The 16,090-nt window shown below is 49.0% G+C and overlaps 1 protein-coding gene across 1 annotated transcript in view; it reads left to right on the top strand.

Moving 5' to 3' along the window:
- Nucleotides 1-16,090, top strand: part of LOC122540536 (nectin-1-like) — a 304,355-nt gene that overhangs the window by 274,888 nt on the left and 13,377 nt on the right. The window contains exon 10 of the mRNA XM_043676400.1: nt 10,624-10,734. Within this exon, the coding sequence (XP_043532335.1) occupies nt 10,624-10,734 (111 nt within the window). The remainder of the gene's footprint in view (nt 1-10,623; nt 10,735-16,090) is intronic.

Here is a 16,090-nt window from a genome sequence, read left to right as displayed (position 1 = left end):
CTCTCCCTCTCTCTCTGTCTCTCTCTGTCTCTCCCTCTCTGTCTGTCTCTCTCTCTCCATCTCTCTCTCTGTATCTCTCTCTCTCTCTCCCTCTCTCCCCACCCCCGCCCATCTCTCTGGGAAGCTGCTGCATGAATCTCTTTCTTGCTGATAGGATTGCCCAGGAGACAATCTGTTTTTCTGAACTTGCCTTTTTGCCAAGACTGAGTTTGTGGGATGTTACTGTACTGGAACACTTACTATTTCATAGTAAAATAATCGACTAGTCTGTTAAGTTTTCCAATAGAGTTATGTTATTCCAAGTTCCTCTTCAACATCGAATAGTTTGACCAATCAAATTGCATCTGGAACACAGTACCTCACATCTACCTTTAAAATAAGAAAAGTGTAGGGTCTAGGTTACTTTCTTAGATATTTTGAGGGGGTCTGGTCTGGTCTGGTCTGGTCTGGTCTGGTCCATAACACCCCTCTCTGTACAAATACCCACTCAGCAAAACATCCTCACGAGGGGGCACCATTGGCTCAGAAGGTTCCTCAGGTCCTGATACCCACTTCTCAGTCAGGACTTTGTGCCAATCAGCTTCGATGAAGAGGTAACTTGGCATATTTTAAATAGCAACACCTTGCATTTACATAGCTCCAATTATAGCAGAATAGTAAGATCCCCCAAATCCCCCAAAGAGGAGCATTATGGCACAAATTTTGACACAACAGCATATAAGGAGGCATTAGTATATGTGAGCAAATGGTGTGGCACAGATGTGACTTTAAAGTAGGGTATTAAACAAGGAAAGTGAGGCAGAGAGCTCCAGGGTTGAAATTCCAGAGCCTGGGGGTCAGGCAGCAGGAAGCAGTCACTGACAGTGAAGGGTCAAAGATTAGGGAGACAAAATTACCTAAGCATAGAGATCTCTCAGGTTCCATGGGGCTGCCAGGATTTAAACACAAGAGCGATTCGAAAATAAATTGAGGTGTTATCAGATGAGCAGCCAGTGTAGATTGTCCAACGCTCCCAATCCAATGAAGTGCCTGGGGAGTTGTGGATTGGAGTCTACCCATGGGAGCTATGTAAATGCAGGAACCTCCACCAAGGCCTGTTCAGGTGATTATTACATTCCAAAGTGAAATATGAAACAATTGCTTTATAGTTTGAGATCACCAACAAGTGGAGAGTTGGGACTTCATGGTTTTGAGACACAATCTCACGTGAGCAGATATAAACAGAGGGAAATGTGGCACCGTAGACCACAGTAAAGTGATGCCTCTCCCCGCTGCAGTGGTCAGGTCATCATGGGACAGGTCGTTCACAAGGGACAGGGGAGAGATTGAGAAAGAGGCTCCTTTGTGGTAACCATGACCAATAGACAGGTAGTTTTAATGCAGGGTGATACCAACAGTGTGGGTTCAATTCCTGTAACAGCTGAGCTCACTGTGAGGAACTTTCCTCCTCAACCTCCCCCTTCAGCTAGGGTGTGGTGACCTTCAGGACCGCAGTGACTTTACCTTTGTCTGCAGTGGTGAACATCACCTGTGAGTCACTTAGCCTTTAGTAAAAGATTTGAGGTGGATGCTGCATTTCCTGTGGCTGTAGCTGATGTGCATTATTGTCAGCAGTTTTCCCTCATTTCAATACTTTACAGCAAAATAGTGACTGAGGAAAAAGTGAGGGCTGCAGATCCTGGAGATCAGAGCTTACAAAAGTGTTGCTGGACGAGTGCAGCAGGTCAGGCAGCATCAAAGGAACAGGAGAATCGACGTTTCTTCCTGAAGAAGGGCTTATGCCCGAAACGTCGATTCTCCTGCTCCTTTGATGCTGCCTGACCTGCTGCGCTTTTCCAGCAACACTTTTTTAAAAATAGTGACTGATCCAGGCAATGGGAGACGTGTGGATAGGGCGTCATGGGACTCTCTGAGAGAACTGTCTGGAGCAGAACCCCATGCAGTTTGTTTTGTCAGAAGGAACAGTTTAGCCTTGAATAGGTATTACACTCAGGAGAGAGAGAGAGAGAGAGAGAGAGAGAGACGGGGAGAGAGAGAGAGAGAGAGAGAGAGATGGGAGAGAGCGAGATGAAATGTTTAAGAGAATTTCAGAACCTAGGGACATAGGCACTGATGATGCAATCAGCAAAGTTATAGCATTAAAAGAAATCAGGGAAATTACCAGAAATGGAACATAGAAGAGAGCTCAGACGATTGTATGGATGAAGGGGTTTACAGAGATAAGGAGAAAAGCATTGGAGGGATTTGAATGCATTTCTGTGAATTTTTTAATTAGTTAAAATCAGTTAGGATCCAGAGATGGTGGCTGAGCCCAGGTTAACAAAGCTAGAAGGTGAAAAGCCAGAAAGGACAACAATAGAACAGTTTCAGCAGTAAGTGACTTAGATCATGGATAATTGAAATGGCCAAAGCAATTTTATTATGCATAGCATTCTCATAGAATCTGTGTGTGTATCTGAGTATATGTATGCATATGTGTTTGTGCGTATGTGCACATGTGGGTGTGTATATGTGCACGTTTGTGTGTAGGTCTGTGTATATATGTGCATGCATGCGAGTATCTGTGTGTGCATGTGTGTCTGTGTGTACATGAGTATGAATGTGTGTGTGTATGTGCATATGCACATGTGTATATGTGTGTGCATATGTGCATTTGTGAGTTTATGTGTGTGTATGTGTGTGTGTGTACATGCGTATGTGTGTGATGTGGGGTAGGGTTAGGTTCAGAATGAAGATGACGCCTGCTCAGGGCAAGAACACACCTGCACATTCTTCTAAATGTGGGAAGTCTGGTTGATCAGAAAATTCTCTCCTTAACAACTGCCAGAAAGATTTAAAGACTGAAAATCAACCTGTTTGGCTATGGTTGTGACCCACCTAATATGGGAATTGAACCCAGAGCTTCTGTGTTAGAGGAAGGGACATTGCCCACTGCATGCTGCACCCTGAACCTGAGTACATAATGTCTCACTGGAGGCACAGGTGGCCTCAAAGAGTCTCAAGACTCTCTGTTAAAGAGTCCCTGATCTCAAATTTGCTGTCATCAGAGAGGTACGTGTGAACATATGAAGTAGGAGCAGAAGGAAATCATTTAGCCCTTCTAGCCTGATCTGTTTGTGTTTCAAATTCCCATTTCCTCCCATAATCTCTGATTCCTTTGTCTATTAAGAATCTATCCATTTCCACCTTAAAAATATTCAATGAGAGATGGAGGGCAGGAGAGAGAGAGAAAAGGAAGGTGGGGGAAGAGAGAGAGAAAAGGAAGGGAGAGGGAGAGAGAGAAAAGGAAGGGAGAGGGAGAGAGAGGATGGCTGGGAGGAAGCAGCTCATTCTAGACTGGTGGACTCATTTGGTCATGTTGTGACTGTATCATTTAATTGCTGCTTGGTGCATAATTAAATTACGGGCTTCAATTGTGGCAAATTACTATTAAGTATCTCGTTTAAGGAAGAGGTGGGCAATTAGAATAACTGCTGATTAGACTCGTTGGACAGAAATCAATGACTCAGCCACTGGAGAGCACTCCATCATTTCTGTAACAAAGACTTTCGGACTTTCCCTTCTGGACGTTAATCTGTGATGCTGTTTGGAGACTCCAGATGCACACCTATAGGGGGAGCCCGAGCCCAGCCTACCTTCTGTTAGCAGCTTGAGTTATGTAGCACCTTTAATGTGAGAAAATATCCCAAAATGGCACTTAGTAGGAGAAATTATCAAACAAAAATTGTGATTGAGGTACGTAAGGGGATTTAAGACAAGTGACCAGTGGGTTTGTAAAGAGAGCAGTTCTAAAGAATATCTTAAAGGAGGAAAGGGAGAAAGAGAGAGGTTTGGGGGGGGGAATGTTTACAACTCATGTTCGTGTCTGGAAGTGTAACATCCTCCATACTGCCCTCGCTGATTGGTTATGTGAATATTATTGGTCAGTAATGGCAGCCTGTGGTTGGGCATCAGAGAGATTAGAGACAGGGAAGGATGAGATCACAAGCAGGGATTTGCAGACAACAACGAGGACTTTGTGTTACTAAAGCGGGAGCCAACGCCAATCACCAAACATGGGGCTTTGGGATGGGTTCAGAGAAAGATGAGTTTTGGATTTCGCTGTGATCTCCTCTGCTGTCTATCACACTAAGTCGAACATATCCTGATCAATGAGCCAAGTACAGAGGATAGTATTCCGGGTGAAGGCATGATGGGCTAAATGGCCTCGTTCTGCACGAGAACAGTTCTGTGATTCTGTGAAAATATTGGGCTATTACAATATATTACACTGTCCAGCCCTCCAAGATCTCTGCTCAATATGATTCTGGCCAAGATTCTAATGGGTTCACCATTAGTTATGGAGATGCTGGAGGTTGGAAGATGGTGAGGCAGCCAGAGGAGACTGGAATTGTCAGGCCCAGAGTAAAAACTCCACCAGTGACTCAGGATGTTTGTCAGTAATGAGAGTCATGGAGTCATACGACACGGAAACAGACCCTTCGGCCCAACACGTCCATGCTGAACACAATCCCAAACTAAACTACTCCCTTCTGCTTGCTTGAGTCTTCTCAGCCACTAGCTTGCCCAGGAACACCAGAATATTGAGATCAATAAAATCTGCTAATTAATGAGGTTCAACTTTGGGCAGCTGATTCTCAAGGGGATGTCAAGTTCTTTCCCAGCACCATCCTCCACAGTTGCCTGGAATACCACAGAGAGCGGTGGGCATTGCCAGGCAGTAAGAGCTCCACAATGTTGGGGAGCTCCAAAATGGAGGATTCGCATTGGTTCCTCATAAAATGCCTACGCTGTCGAAGCAGGCTATTCAGCCCATTGAGGGGGGCAGGTACATTTGTGGCTTTCGGAGAGAATTGGTTAATTTCTAAAGAGGAAGGCTGTGTGGGGTGTGGAATTATTACAGTGTGTGGGTGTAACAGGGTTTCTGTATGAGGCCAGTATGAACATGATGAGCTAAATGGCCTCATTCTAGCCTGTAAATGTTTAATTATTCTGGCTCAGCCAGGAATCACATTGAAGGCTTCACCACAAACAATGCAGATCCAGCCCAAGCTATAACCACTGAGCTTCGGGTCTATCAGATCACACAGGAATTTGGCTGTATTAAGGAAAGTAAAGAATACTTTGTCAAAGAGCCACAGCCATCCAGAAATAATTAAATCTGATCTCAAACACTGTAAATGATTGTTATTTGTTGTGTGAAAAACATTTGATTTCCCTCAGGTGCTTTTTGTGTTAAAATCAAAAGCTTTCCCATAAAAAATGAGGAGATGGTTTCAGTAAAGTTAGCTCATTGTCAAACCATCCCCCAACCCACAGCCAGGCCCTGATGGTCACAGCTGTTGCCATGGTAACACCTGCCTTTGAAGTGAACTCCAAAAACACAGGAAAGGAACAGCGCCTTTGTGATCGTTGGTAGGAATTCGGTTCGGATTCCCAGAGGCAGGGTATGGGAGGGCCGGACTCAACCTGGAGTTACCCACAAACCAACGGGAAACTGTCCATCAGCACCAATCAGATCGAAATACAGAACACAGACCAACGCTGCGCTGAGGGAGTGCCACACTGTTGGGGGATTGGTACTGAGGGAGTGCTGCACTGTTGGAGGGTCAGTACTGAGGGAGTGCTTCACTGTCAGAGGGTCAGTGCTGAGGGAGTGCCGCACTGTCAGAGGGTCAGTACTGAGGAAGTGCTGCACTGTCAGAGGGTCAGTGTTGAGGGAACACTGCCCTGTCAGAGGGTCAGTGCTGAGGGAGTGCCACACTGTCAGAGGGTCAGTACTGAGGGAGTGCCACACTGTCAGAGGGTCAGTGCTGAGGGAGCGCTGCACTGTCAGAGGGTCAGTGCTGAGAGAGTGCCACACTGTCGGAGGGTCAGTGCTGAGGGAGTCCTACACTGTTGGGGGGGTCAGTACTGAGGGAGTGCCACACTGTCAGAGGGTCAGTGCTGAGGGAATGCCGCACTGTTGGAGGGTCGGTACTGAGGGAGTGCCACACTGTCGGAGGGTCGGTACTGAGGGAGTGCCACACTGTCGGAGGGTCGGTACTGAAGGAGTGCCACACTGTCGGAGGGTCAGTGCTGAGGGAGCGCTGCACTGTCAGAGGTTCAGTGCTGAGTGAGTGCCACACTGTCGGAGGGTCGGTACTGAGGGAGTGCCACACTGTTGGAGGTTCAGTGCTGAGTGAGTGCCACACTGTCGGAGGGTCGGTACTGAAGGAGTGCCACACTGTCAGAGGGTCAGTGCTGAGGGAGCGCTGCACTGTCAGAGGGTCAGTGCTGAGAGAGTGCCACACTGTCGGAGGGTCAGTGATGAGGGAGTCCTACACTGTTGGGGGGGTCAGTGCTGAGGGAGTGCCACACTGTCGGAGGGTCGGTACTGAAGGAGTGCCGCACTGTCGGAGGGTCAGTGCTGAGGGAGTGCCATACTGTCGGAGGTTCAGTGCTGAGTGAGTGCCACACTGTCGGAGGGTCGGTACTGAGGGAATGCCACACTGTCGGAGGGTCAGTGCTGAGGGAGCGCCGTACTGTCGGAGGTTCAGTGCTGAGTGAGTGCCGCACTGTTGGAGGTTCAGTGCTGAGTGAGTGCCACACTGTCGGAGGGTCGGTACTGAGGGAGTGCCACACTGTCGGAGGGAGGGTACTGAGGGAGTGCCGCACTGTCAGAGGTTCAGTGTTGAGGGAGCACTGCATTGTTGCAGGATCTATATTAGTCTTTAGCTCAAGATTTTTAATCCAAAGTCTCATCTGCCCTCTATATCTTTCGAACTAAAGGGAGCAAAAATAAACTTAATGGCCTACAATGAGGAGAAAGTGAGGGCTGCTGATGTCAATTTCTGATTGGGTCCCACTCTCCCATTCCTGATGAAGAGTTTATGCTCGAAACATTGACTCACCTGCTCCTCGGATGCTGCCTGGTCAGCTGTGCTTTTCCAGCACCACACTCTTTAACTTACAGCCTACAAGCCTGATTTCAGTCCAGAATTTGAATTGTTCAGTATTACCATCGGCTGGGATCATAACTGTGTGGTGCTATAGTAATCAGGTCTTGGTGCAGTGCTGTTATTATTTGATATTTGATAGTACTGTCATTCTCAACTACCAATGTGGTACTGAAATGGTCAAGGATTGGTGTGGGACTGTCATACTTGAGTAATGATGAAGACAAAAGAAAATGTACATTTTTAAGCATTTTCCACTACAGTCAGGTGCCTCAAACACAGTTTCCAGCCAATGAGGCTTTTGATATGGAGTAACTGTTGTAATTTTGGATTCCAGTCATACAGTAATAGTTGAGCATTGGTAGCTGTAATAGTTTGGGACTGGGTGGTAGCTGTTGTAATAATGACTGGGATTGTGTCTGATACTGTAATTGTTAATGACTAGTTTGTTGCTGTACTCGCTGGTTGCACGTGATATTGTCATAATTTGGATATTATTTCAGTTCTTCGATCACCAGTCGTGTAATGGTCATGTATGTGGTCCAGCTTTCTGTTCACAGATTCCTCCTGGTCAGGCAGTTATCAGCCTGAGTCTCTCAGTCTCTTATTAATGGAACAAGTCAATGGTTCCCATCTTGAATAGGGCTCAGACAGTCCACTCTCATACAATGCAATTGTAGAAAAGACACTGTTGTAGAAAATACATTCATTGCAAATCTGAGAAACAATTTGTGGTTCAGCTGACTTGACTTTTTAATTGTTTGAATCTGTTTTTAGTGATGGACAAGATCGAGATCTCAGACTGTCACAGTCATGGTTTTAGACATTACACACCTCTGAAGATTCGGCAGGTTTCTTGTATCATGTCACAGCAGCCACTGAGTTGAGGTTCTCTTGCTGAAGATTGATTAACATCTTACAGCCTTGTGACTTGGTTTTATTTTTGCATTTGCACCACAATCTGACTCACTGTCTACCCCCTGGTTTTCCAGGCACACCAGCCCAGTCTCCCCATGGTGTCCCAGTGTGCACAATTCCCCAGTGCTTACCCCTCCTCACAGTCCAGCCTGACACAACTGCCCCTTTCAAATCATGGCCATCATTAACGCATTCACACACACACACACGCACACACACTGACTGACTAATGCACATTGACACACTGACGTACACAGTCGCTCACACTGACACTCGCTCACAGTGACAAACACACACTGACACACACTGACATTCACACTCACACTGACACCCACTGATACTCACACTGATTCACTCACACAGACTCACTCACACATTGACACACACACACTGACACTCTCACACTGACACGTGCTCACACTGACACACACTCACACTGACTCACTCTCACACTGACACACACTCACACTAATACTCTCACACACACACACACACACAGACACACTCTCACACTGACAAGCTTGCCTCATTGAGTGACAGTTTTTAGATTAGATTAGATTACTTACAACAAGTCCACACCGCCCCGCCCCACCCACACCCCTACATTTACCCCTTACCTAACACTACGGGCAATTTAGCATGGCCAATTCACCTGACCTGCACATCTTTGGACTGTGGGAGGAAACCGGAGCACCCGGAGGAAACCCACGCAGACACGGGGAGAACGTGCAAACTCCACACAGTCAGTCGCCTGAGGCGGGAATTGAACCCGGGTCTCTGGTGCTGCGAGGCAGCAGTGCTAACCACTGTGCCACCGTGCCGCCCACGTACCACCGTGCTGCCCAGTTGTTTGTGAAATCTGTTTGATTTCTGACCCTGACACTGAAATGGAACCAGATGCTGCTGGAAATACTGATGGGATTTTACTATTTAATGTGGAATGTATTCTTGTTTGTGACAGGCAGGTGGGCACAGGCAGCTAGTCAGATACATGATGGTCTTCCAGCCTGTGTCACTGCCTCCAGGGCACCTCCAGGTTGAAGTTTAACTTGTGAAGCCCTCACAATGCTGCAATACACAACCTTCTCTCTGATCCCATCTCATGTAGAACACTACAATCTGAGCAGCACCTCGTAAATGATTGATTGGAATTGTACAGAGTGATGGCAACAAACCACATCACTGTCAAAAGCGGCAGACTCCAAACTGAGTGCACACACACCCACATTTACCTCCCCTCCCACGCCCACCACACACACACACCCAACACACACACACACACACACACACACACACACACACACACACACACACACACACACACACACACACACAACACACACACACACACACACACACACACACACACACACACACACACACACACACCCATACCCTACATACCTCCACAAACACACCTCCCCCTCACACATACCCAGCCCCACACACAGTGCCAGGGACCTGGGTTTGATTCCAGCCTCAGGCGACTCTCTGTGTGGAGTTTGCACATTCTCCTCGTGTCTGCGTGGGTTTCCTCCGGGTGCTCCGGTTTCCTCCCACAGTCCAAGATATGCAGGTTAAGTGGGTTAGCCATGGGAAATGTAGGGTTACAGGATTCGGATGGAAGGTGGATCTGGGTGGGATGCCTTCCGAGGGTTGGTCCAGGCTCAAAGGGTCCAATGGCCTCTATCTGCACTGTTGGGATTCTGTGAGAGAAACAGAATTAACATTCCAAGTCTTTAGGTTCGGGTTAGAACTCAGTTCTGAAGAACAATCACTGGACTTGAAATATTAACTCTGCTTTCTTCCCACAGATGCTGCCTGACCTGCTGGGTTTCTCCAGCAATTTCTGTTTTTGTTTCAATTTAAAACATAACTATGTCTTTGAATAAAAACCTTCTACCTCTTGGCATTTTCACATATTCTGGCCTAACTTCATCTAATAATATCAAAACAAAACCACAAACCAAAACCATCTTCTGACTGACCTGAGTCATATGGTTTTACTCTTACTGAAACTGTTTTACACAGTAATCACACTAAACAAAGTATCATGTTCATCTTTACTTGCTTGGATTCAAACTGATTAAGTATCAAACATAACTCACACCTCAGGAAGGCTTGATGGGCTGAATGGCCTGATCCTGTTCTTGTGGACCCACCCACCAGAATGAGGGGTCACAGTCTAAGAATAGGGGGGTAAGCCATTCAGGACTGAGATGGGGAAGAGTTTCTTCACTCAAAAAGTTGTGAATCTGTGGAATTCTCTCCCACAGGAAGATGTTGGGGCCAGTTCAATAGGCATTAGATGTAGATATTTACATACACACCCACCCACACACCCAGCCTCCCTCACATTCACATGTATGTACCTCATGTACGCACACATCTACATTCTCTATCTCTGGCTCTGTGCTGAGGGATCTGTGCACTGGAGCTATTGTGTACAGTATAGAGAGATTGAGGGGGAGAGAGAGAGAGAGAGACAGTGAAAGAGACAGATGAGAGAGAGGGAATGAGAGAGACAGAGAGAGAGAGAGAGATAGACAGATGGGGGAGAGAGATGGAGGGTAAGTGGGAGACGGGGAGGGAGAGAGACATAGACAGAGAGAGAGAACAAACGAATGATAAATTACTTTAAGAGCAGCCCTGGGACTGGTATTGATTCTGTCTCTGATATGCAGGAGCGGTCCCCGATTCAGTGAGCCTCCGGTAGGTTTTTCTGCTCCCCCCCCCTTTCCGCTAACCTGGCCATCATTGTCTACAGGTGGTACAGCTGGACAGCACGAAGGAGGAAGAGGATGCTGCGAAGACTCCAGTCCAGACCCAGTATTATGACCTGGCTGCTCCAGAACCATCTCCCCACTCCGAGAAATCGGTGAGCCTGCCCATGTTCACAAGTGTCAATCATTTACCATTTCCCCAGCTTTATACTGACAGCGTTTAACCATCAAACACACAAACAACTCCGAGGAAAAAGTGAGGACTGTAGGTGCTGGAAAAGCACAGCAGATCAGACAGGACCCAAGGAGCAGGAGAGTCAATGTTTTGAGCATTAGCTCCTGATGAAGAGTTTATGCTTGAAATGTTGACTGTCCTGTTGCTCAGATGCTGCCTGACCGGCTGGGCTTTTCCAGCACCACACCTTTTGATGCAAACAATTCCAGACCATCGCCACTTGCTGCAAAATCACATTGCTGCCTGATTATAGCCAGGACTCTGTCTGTATGCCTGTGTGTGTCTCTGCGTGTTTGTGTCTCTGTGTCTGTATCTTGTGTGTGTCTGTATGCCTGTGTGTGTCTCTGCGTGTTTGTGTCTCTGTGTCTGTATCTTGTGTGTGTCTGTATGCCTGTGTGTGTCTCTGCGTGTTTGTGTCTCTGTGTCTGTGTCTGTATCTTGTGTGTGCCTGTGTGTCTGTGTGTGTCTCTGCGTGTTTGTGTCTCTGTGTCTGTATCTTGTGTGTGTCTGTATGCCTGTGTGTGTCTCTGCGTGTTTGTGTCTCTGTGTCTGTATCTTGTGTGTGTCTGTATGCCTGTGTGTGTCTCTGCGTGTTTGTGTCTCTGTGTCTGTATCTTGTGTGTGTCTGTATGCCTGTGTGTGTCTCTGCGTGTTTGTGTCTCTGTGTCTGTATCTTGTGTGTGTCTGTATGCCTGTGTGTGTCTCTGCGTGTTTGTGTCTCTGTGTCTGTATCTTGTGTGTGTCTGTATGCCTGTGTGTGTCTCTGCGTGTTTGTGTCTCTGTGTCTGTATCTTGTGTGTGTCTGTATGCCTGTGTGTGTCTCTGCGTGTTTGTGTCTCTGTGTCTGTATCTTGTGTGTGTCTGTATGCCTGTGTGTGTCTCTGCGTGTTTGTGTCTCTGTGTCTGTATCTTGTGTGTGTCTGTATGCCTGTGTGTGTCTCTGCGTGTTTGTGTCTCTGTGTCTGTATCTTGTGTGTGTCTGTATGCCTGTGTGTGTCTCTGCGTGTTTGTGTCTCTGTGTCTGTATCTTGTGTGTGTCTGTATGCCTGTGTGTGTCTCTGCGTGTTTGTGTCTCTGTGTCTGTATCTTGTGTGTGTCTGTATGCCTGTGTGTGTCTCTGCGTGTTTGTGTCTCTGTGTCTGTATCTTGTGTGTGTCTGTATGCCTGTGTGTGTCTCTGCGTGTTTGTGTCTCTGTGTCTGTATCTTGTGTGTGTCTGTATGCCTGTGTGTGTCTCTGCGTGTTTGTGTCTCTGTGTCTGTATCTTGTGTGTGTCTGTATGCCTGTGTGTGTCTCTGCGTGTTTGTGTCTCTGTGTCTGTATCTTGTGTGTGTCTGTATGCCTGTGTGTGTCTCTGCGTGTTTGTGTCTCTGTGTCTGTATCTTGTGTGTGTCTGTATGCCTGTGTGTGTCTCTGCGTGTTTGTGTCTCTGTGTCTGTATCTTGTGTGTGTCTGTATGCCTGTGTGTGTCTCTGCGTGTTTGTGTCTCTGTGTCTGTATCTTGTGTGTGTCTGTATGCCTGTGTGTGTCTCTGCCCTCCCCCTCTCCCTCCCTCCCTCTCTCCCCCTCTCCCTCCCTCCCTTTCTCCCCCTCTCCCTCTGGTTCTCCCGTTGTCTCTAAAATGATCAAAGATTTCGAGATGACTGAGCTCTTCCTGATGAAGGGTTTCAGACCCTGAGTGGCCTTGATTCTCCCCTTCACCCCATATTAAATTCCTAACCGACCCATCGCGGCTCCAAGGAAGTGGGTCACCTTGGGAACTGCAGCCAATCAGAAAGTTCTGAGGTTGATGATCCATAGATTGTCAGCTGCACCCAGACCAATCCGCAGTAAAGGATCAGCTCAAGATCAGTTGCCCCAGGGTCAGATACCACCCTCACCACCCCCCCCCACCAAAGCTGGTACCTCCCCACGAGGTCAGATACTCACCCCCACCCCACTGCCTCCTCCAACCCAGCCCCCAACACAATTCAAACAACAACTTAGTTTTATGTAGCTCTTCTAATAAGATAACGTCTCCCAAGGTGCTGTATAGGAATGCTGCCATCACAGATATTGACCAGGTAAGTAGCTGTTAGAGAACAGAGACCACACGACACACCAAAAGGATGGATTGGATGAACTGTTTGAAGGATGAGACTGAGTGAGAGAGAGAGGTGGAGAGGGTCGGGGAGAGAACATGAGGCCCAGACACCAGCTCGGAGGGAATTATAATCAGAGCTGAGCAAAGGGCCAGAGTTAGAGACAGTCAGTCTCTTGGGGGGGGAGAGAGGGTGAAGCCATGAGGGAATTTGAAAACCAGGATAACACTTTTAAAATCAGGAGGTTATGTGATGAGTGTAGGTCACTGAACACACAGGCTGTTGGAGAAACAGGACCTTGTGTATTTCTGAAAACGAACAGAACTCAGATCACACCCTACCCCTATCAGAACATTGTTTGAATAATTTTTGTTGAGCTGCCAGGAGGTGGTCCAGAATCCCAGGTTAAAAAGAATCGCACAGAAGAGTAATTCAGTCAGGACACTGTGATCAATGGTCAGTTTGTATTTTGAAATCCTCCAGAAAGAGGCAGAGAAACAAAACTGGCCCAGGGACTGAGATAAATAAAAACCAAATCAGCTACAGATTCTGGAAATCAGAGACAGAAACAGAAATTGCTGGAAAAGCTCAGCAGGTCTGGCAGGATCTGTGGAGAGAAATCAGAGGTAATGTTTCAGGTCCAGTCACCCTTCCAGCAATTTCTGTTTTTGTTCCAGGTTTTGAGCTATCGGGGAATAATGGGTGAGGAGAGGAGAACATGCTGAGGAGGGAGCAAGAGAGCGAGAGTCAGACATACACAGGATTACATATGGAAAGTAATATTATCAGTCTGTATAGGAAGAGATCTGAGGTTAAAGTCAACTGGAGGATTCTAAAACTGTGCTGACATTTAACTTGCTCCTCATCATGTCTCACATTGTCCCACGGAGTTTCCTCTATGGGCTGTGATGATGGTTAATCATTGCCAGGTCTACACGGGATCATGGAGAGATGTATCTGCCTGAGCTCAGCACCAACACAATTTACCACAACATTCATCCCACACTGAGCTTCAAGTTTATCACAATCTCTCCAAGCCACCATTTTTAGATCTTCTAGAGTCCCCCACACACTGACTCTCACTGGGGTACAGGGTTCCCCCCCCCCACACACTGACTCTCACTGGGGTACAGGGACCCACACACACTGACTCTCACTGGGGTACAGGGTCCCCCCCACACACTGACTCTCACTGGGGTACAGGGTCCCACACACACTGACTCTCACTGGGGGACGGGATTCCTCACACACTGACTCTCACTGGGGTACAGGGACCCACACACACTGACTCTCGCTGGGGGACGGGGTTCCTCACACACTGACTCTCACTGGGGTACAGGGACCCACACACACTGACTCTCACTGGGGTACAGGGACCCACACACACTGACTCTCGCTGGGGGACGGGGTTCCTCACACACTGACTCTCACTGGGGTACAGGGACCCACACACACTGACTCTCACTGGGGTACAGGGTCCCCCCCACACGCTGACTCTCACTGGGGGACGGGGTTCCCCACACACTGACTCTCACTAGGGGACGGGGTTCCCCACACACACTGACTCTCACTGGGGTATGGGGCCCCCACACACACTGACTCTCACTGGGGGACAGGGTTCCCCACACACACTGACTCTCACTGGGGGACGGGGTTCCCCCCACACACTGACTCTCACTGGGGTAAAGGGTCCCCCACACAGTACAGGGTCCCCCCCACACACTGACTCTCACTGGGGTACGGGGCCCCCCCACACACTGACTCTCACTGGGGTACAGGGTCCCCCCCACACACTGACTCTCACTGGGGTACAGGGTCCCCACACACACTGACTCTCACTGGGGTATGGGGCCCCCACACACACTGACTCTCACTGGGGTACGGGGCCCCCACACACACTGACTCTCACTGGGTATAGGGTCCCACACACACTGACTCTCACTGGGGTACGGGGTCCCACACACACGGACTCTCACTGGGATACGGGGTCCACAGACACTCACTGGGGTACAGGGTCCCCCCCACACACTGACTCTCACTGGGGTACGGGGTTCCACACACACTGGGGTACGGGGTCCCCCACGCACTGACTCTCACTGGGGTACAGGGTCCCCCCCACACACTGACTCTCACTGGGGTACGGGGTTCCACACACACTGGGGTACGGGGTCCCCCACGCACTGACTCTCACTGGGGTACAGGGTCCCCCCCACACACTGACTCTCACTGGGGTACGGGGTTCCACACACACTGGGGTACGGGGTCCCCCACGCACTGACTCTCACTGGGGTACAGGGTCCCCCCCACACACTGACTCTCACTGGGGTACGGGGTTCCACACACACTGGGGTACGGGGTCCCCCACACACTGACTCTCACTGGGGTACAGGGTCCCCCCCACACACTGACTCTCACTGGGGTACGGGGTTCCACACACACTGGGGTACGGGGTCCCCCACGCACTGACTCTCACTGGGGTACAGGGTCCCCCACACACACTGTCTCTCACTGGGGTACAGGGTCCCCCACACACTGTCTCTCACTGGGTTACAGGGTCCCCCCCACACACTGACTCTCACTGGGGTACAGAGTCCCACACACACTGGGGTACGGTGTCCCACACACACTGACTCTCACTGGGGTACGGTGTCCCACACACACTGACTCTCACTGGGGTACGGAGTCCCACACACAATGGGGTACGGTGTCCCACACACACTGACTCTCACTGGGGTACGGTGTCCCACACACACTGACTCTCACTGGGGTTCAGGGTCCCCCACACACTGACACTCACTGGGGTACGGGGTCCCCCACACACAGTGACTCTCACTGGGGTACGGTGTCCCACACACACTGACTCTCACTGGGGTACGGTGTCCCACACACAGTGACTCTCACTGGGTATAGGGTCCCCCACACACAGTGACTGTCACTGGGGTACAGGGTCCCACACACACACTGACTCTCACTAGGGTACAGGGTCCACCCCCACACTGACTCTCACTGGGGTATGGGGTCCCACACACACACTGACTGTCACTGGGGTACAGGGTCCCACACACACACTGACTCTCTCTGGGGTACAGGGTCCCACACACACACTGACTCTCACTGGGATATGGGGTCCCCCCCCACACTGACTCTCACTGGGGTATGGGGTCCCACACACACACTGACTGTCACTGGGGTACAG

The sequence above is a fragment of the Chiloscyllium plagiosum genome, chromosome 35 (assembly GCF_004010195.1).
Source record: "Chiloscyllium plagiosum isolate BGI_BamShark_2017 chromosome 35, ASM401019v2, whole genome shotgun sequence".
NCBI lineage: Eukaryota > Metazoa > Chordata > Chondrichthyes > Orectolobiformes > Hemiscylliidae > Chiloscyllium > Chiloscyllium plagiosum.
This window is presented reverse-complemented; position numbering and strand designations above follow the sequence as displayed.